Raw genomic sequence first — 3,168 nt, 5'->3', positions numbered from 1 at the left:
CTTATATCTCCTATTATTCTATCTTCTATCTTTTCTCTTTTTCTTATCTTTTATTAGTCTATTTCATCTATTCTTATTCTTTTTACTATTATCATTACTTCTTTTATTCTTTATTCTTTATTCTTTCCCTATATTTCTTATTTCTTCTTTCTATTATATTTCTATTGCTATTTTATATTGTTATTTTATATATTATTTATGTTTGTGTCATTTCTATTGATTATTAATTATTCATTTTTATCTTACACATCCTTCTTCAACTATCTCTTCTCTATTTCTTTATTTTTTATTTTTTCTTAATGAAATATCAACTTATTCTTTTTCTCTTTATCTATTCTTACTTTATTTATTATTATTCTTCTTTTCTCTATTCTTTTATTATCTTGTTGAGTTATTTATCCTTTATATTTATTTAAAATTAATTTATACTACCTTTCTCTGTTTCTTCTATGAGATTTATTAAATTTGATTTTATTCTTTTATTTCATTTCTCACTTTTTATCTATGGTCATCATAATGTATTATTATATATTCATTAAATTTATTGTTTTATATGTTATTATTTCCTTTTTAAATTTTCTAATTATTCATTTATCTTTTTATTTTGTTTTTGAATACAATTTGTTAACCACTTAATAATTAATTTATGCTTATTTATTATATTTTCATTTATGTTTATCTATTTATTTTTATTCTTTTCCTATCTTTTTCTTCCTTTTATTATTCTAAATTTATTCTATCATTTGACTTTATGTTGTATTGTATTATTTCTTTCCTAATTTATCTTTATTTTAATATTATCATATATCTTTCAATATAACTTTATAATTGGTGTGTTGTTAAACTATTTTATATTTATATTGTTTATTGTTAATTTGTTGTTTAATACTTTTGAGTGTTTTTTTTGAATTTCTTCTTCTTTATTTTTATTTGATTATTTTCTTTTCTTGTTTATATTTTATTCTTATTGTGTTTATCCTATTATTTCTTTATTTACGTATTAAAATTATTTAATTATTTCTTATTTGATATTTATTATAGATGTTATTTTATTTATGTTTATTATTTCTTAAATATCTGTATCTCTTATTTTCTTATTTTTATCTTTTATTCTTATTTTTCTTTTTCTATATTTTTCTCTTTCTAATTTTTTGTTATTTTATTATTTCCAGTTTTATTATTTCTTTATTATTCTTATTTATTTTCAATTAGTCTTTATTGTTTTTGTATCCTTGTTATTTCTTCTTTCTATTTAATCCTTTCTGTTTTATTCTTATTTCTTATCCTTTCTTTTATTTTTATCTATTCTTCTTTCTTTTATTTTTCTACTTTCTTATTCTCTTCTTTTTTTACTTCTTCTCTTTTCTTCTTTCCTTTTATTCTCTATCTTACATCTACTTTATTTTCTTCTTTCTGACTTATTCACTTCTCTTTTTTATTATTTCCTTTTTCTACTTATATTTATTATTTCTTCTTCTTTTTATTTTTTCTTCATTTTTCTTCTTTCTCTTCTAATTTTTTTTATTCTTTTTCTTTATTTCTCTCCTTTTCTTTCTTTATCTTTTTACCTTTATTCTTTTCTCTCCTTTTTTATTCTACTTCTTTTTCTCTCTTCTATTTCTTTTCTCTCTACCTTATTTTCTAATATTTATTCTTTCTTATAAATTTTACTTTTTGTTAAATCTGTACATGATAATTCAATATATCTCTTATTTATTCTCTGTTTTTTTAATTCTTTATTTTTCTCTTTGTTAATAAACCTTATTTTATTAATTTTATAGTATTTCTATTCTCTTTGGTATATTCTTTATTTATTTTATTCTTTATTCTTATTCCCCAAATTTGTTCTTATTCTATCTTCCTTTTATACTTCTTTATGTTTTAATACTATAACCTATCCTATTTAATTTAATAGTTATTGTTCATGTTTCTTATATTAATATATTCTAATGTTCATGATGGTATTTGTATTAAATGTTTCATGACCAATTTATTCATTACAATTTGATGGATGTAATTCTTATTTGAATAAATGAAATACAAATTTCTTGTTCTTCTGATTTTTCTTATTTTTTATTTTCTTCTTATTTTTTATTATTGTTTTCTTTTCTTATCTTTTATAATGAATTAATAGATGAATTAATGAAATAAAAAATAAGGAATAAAAATAAGAAATAATTCGAGGTTGAAAAGAAAAAAAGAATAAGAAGAAGTAAAGTAAAATAAAATAAAGAAGGAAAAGAAAACTGAATAAAAACTAATTGAACATTTAAATTAATGAAATAAAAGAAGAACAATAAATAAGAAAGTAAACAAAAGAAAATAGGAGAATAAGAATAAGAAATAAGAATAAGAAACTGATAAAAGAAGAAGAAAATGAGAGAAAAGAAGTAAAGAGAGAAAAGAATATAAGAAATAAGATGAAGATTAAATCAGTAAGAATTAACTCTTACCAATATGTTAAAATGATTCATTAATGTTATTATTTATTATTGAATTTTGATTTATACTTAAAAATTATTATAAATTAATGAAAAAGTCGAATGTTTTTTCTATTTGTCTTCTCTCACTTGATTTTACTTCTTTCACTCTTTATTATTTAATTTCTTAATGATTTACTTTTATATTTCTACACCTCATATCATTTATTTTATTATATATTTCATTATATCTTTTACCATTATTTCATATTCAATTTTACATTGTTCTTTTTTACATTCATTCCAACTCATTAATGAATAATCAAATTATAACTATTAATGAAAATACTTTTAATTCTTTTATTTTATTAATTTAACTTCTTTTGAAATAATGAAATTTATACATTTCAAATTTAATTATCATTTTATCATTTACTATTATCATATCAAATACTCTTCATAAGAATAAAAAATAATAAAAACTAGTTAATTAAGTGTTAATAATTTTATTTTATATTGTTCAGTGGGGATTAATTAATCCATTTCTTTTAAAAGTATTTGTTCATTACCTATTGGCTTATTCTTTGATTTTAGTTGTTGAATTATGATAATTTCATTTTCTCTTTTATTTGATATGGAATAGAATATTTTAAACATCAATTATTTAAATATTCATTATTTAATTTCTTTTTAATTTTGATGGGTTTCTATTTCTTCTTTATTTTCTTATTTTAAGGAGAGTATATAA

General features: G+C 17.9%; 1 protein-coding gene across 1 annotated transcript, besides 19 other annotated features; it reads left to right on the top strand.

The window, feature by feature from the left end:
* Window positions 1–16: 16 nt before the first annotated feature.
* Window positions 17–204: a microsatellite.
* Window positions 205–267: 63 nt separating this feature from the next.
* Window positions 268–427: a microsatellite.
* Window positions 313–490: a microsatellite.
* Window positions 450–1,515, top strand: EDI_259790 (uncharacterized protein; the record flags this gene model as incomplete). Its single annotated transcript, XM_001735145.1, has 2 exons — window positions 450–518; window positions 1,213–1,515. 2 exons carry the CDS (start codon window positions 450–452, stop codon window positions 1,513–1,515), a joined length of 372 nt encoding a protein of 123 aa, XP_001735197.1.
* Window positions 525–699: a microsatellite.
* Window positions 640–794: a microsatellite.
* Window positions 849–1,037: a microsatellite.
* Window positions 897–1,072: a microsatellite.
* Window positions 1,092–1,200: a microsatellite.
* Window positions 1,277–1,385: a microsatellite.
* Window positions 1,468–1,625: a microsatellite.
* Window positions 1,626–1,735: 110 nt separating this feature from the next.
* Window positions 1,736–1,913: a microsatellite.
* A 131-nt stretch (window positions 1,914–2,044) lies between these two features.
* Window positions 2,045–2,119: a microsatellite.
* Window positions 2,120–2,129: 10 nt separating this feature from the next.
* Window positions 2,130–2,317: a microsatellite.
* Window positions 2,188–2,377: a microsatellite.
* Window positions 2,280–2,427: a microsatellite.
* A 52-nt stretch (window positions 2,428–2,479) lies between these two features.
* Window positions 2,480–2,532: a sequence feature (AT_rich).
* A 14-nt stretch (window positions 2,533–2,546) lies between these two features.
* Window positions 2,547–2,715: a microsatellite.
* A 29-nt stretch (window positions 2,716–2,744) lies between these two features.
* Window positions 2,745–2,849: a sequence feature (AT_rich).
* A 46-nt stretch (window positions 2,850–2,895) lies between these two features.
* Window positions 2,896–3,168: a repeat region.

The sequence above is a fragment of the Entamoeba dispar genome, genomic scaffold (genome assembly GCF_000209125.1).
Source record: "Entamoeba dispar SAW760 scf_1105229458923 genomic scaffold, whole genome shotgun sequence".
Lineage (NCBI taxonomy): Eukaryota > Evosea > Mastigamoebida > Endamoebidae > Entamoeba > Entamoeba dispar.
The sequence above is the reverse complement of the archived record's forward strand: the minus strand, read 5'-3'. Positions and strand labels throughout refer to the sequence as shown.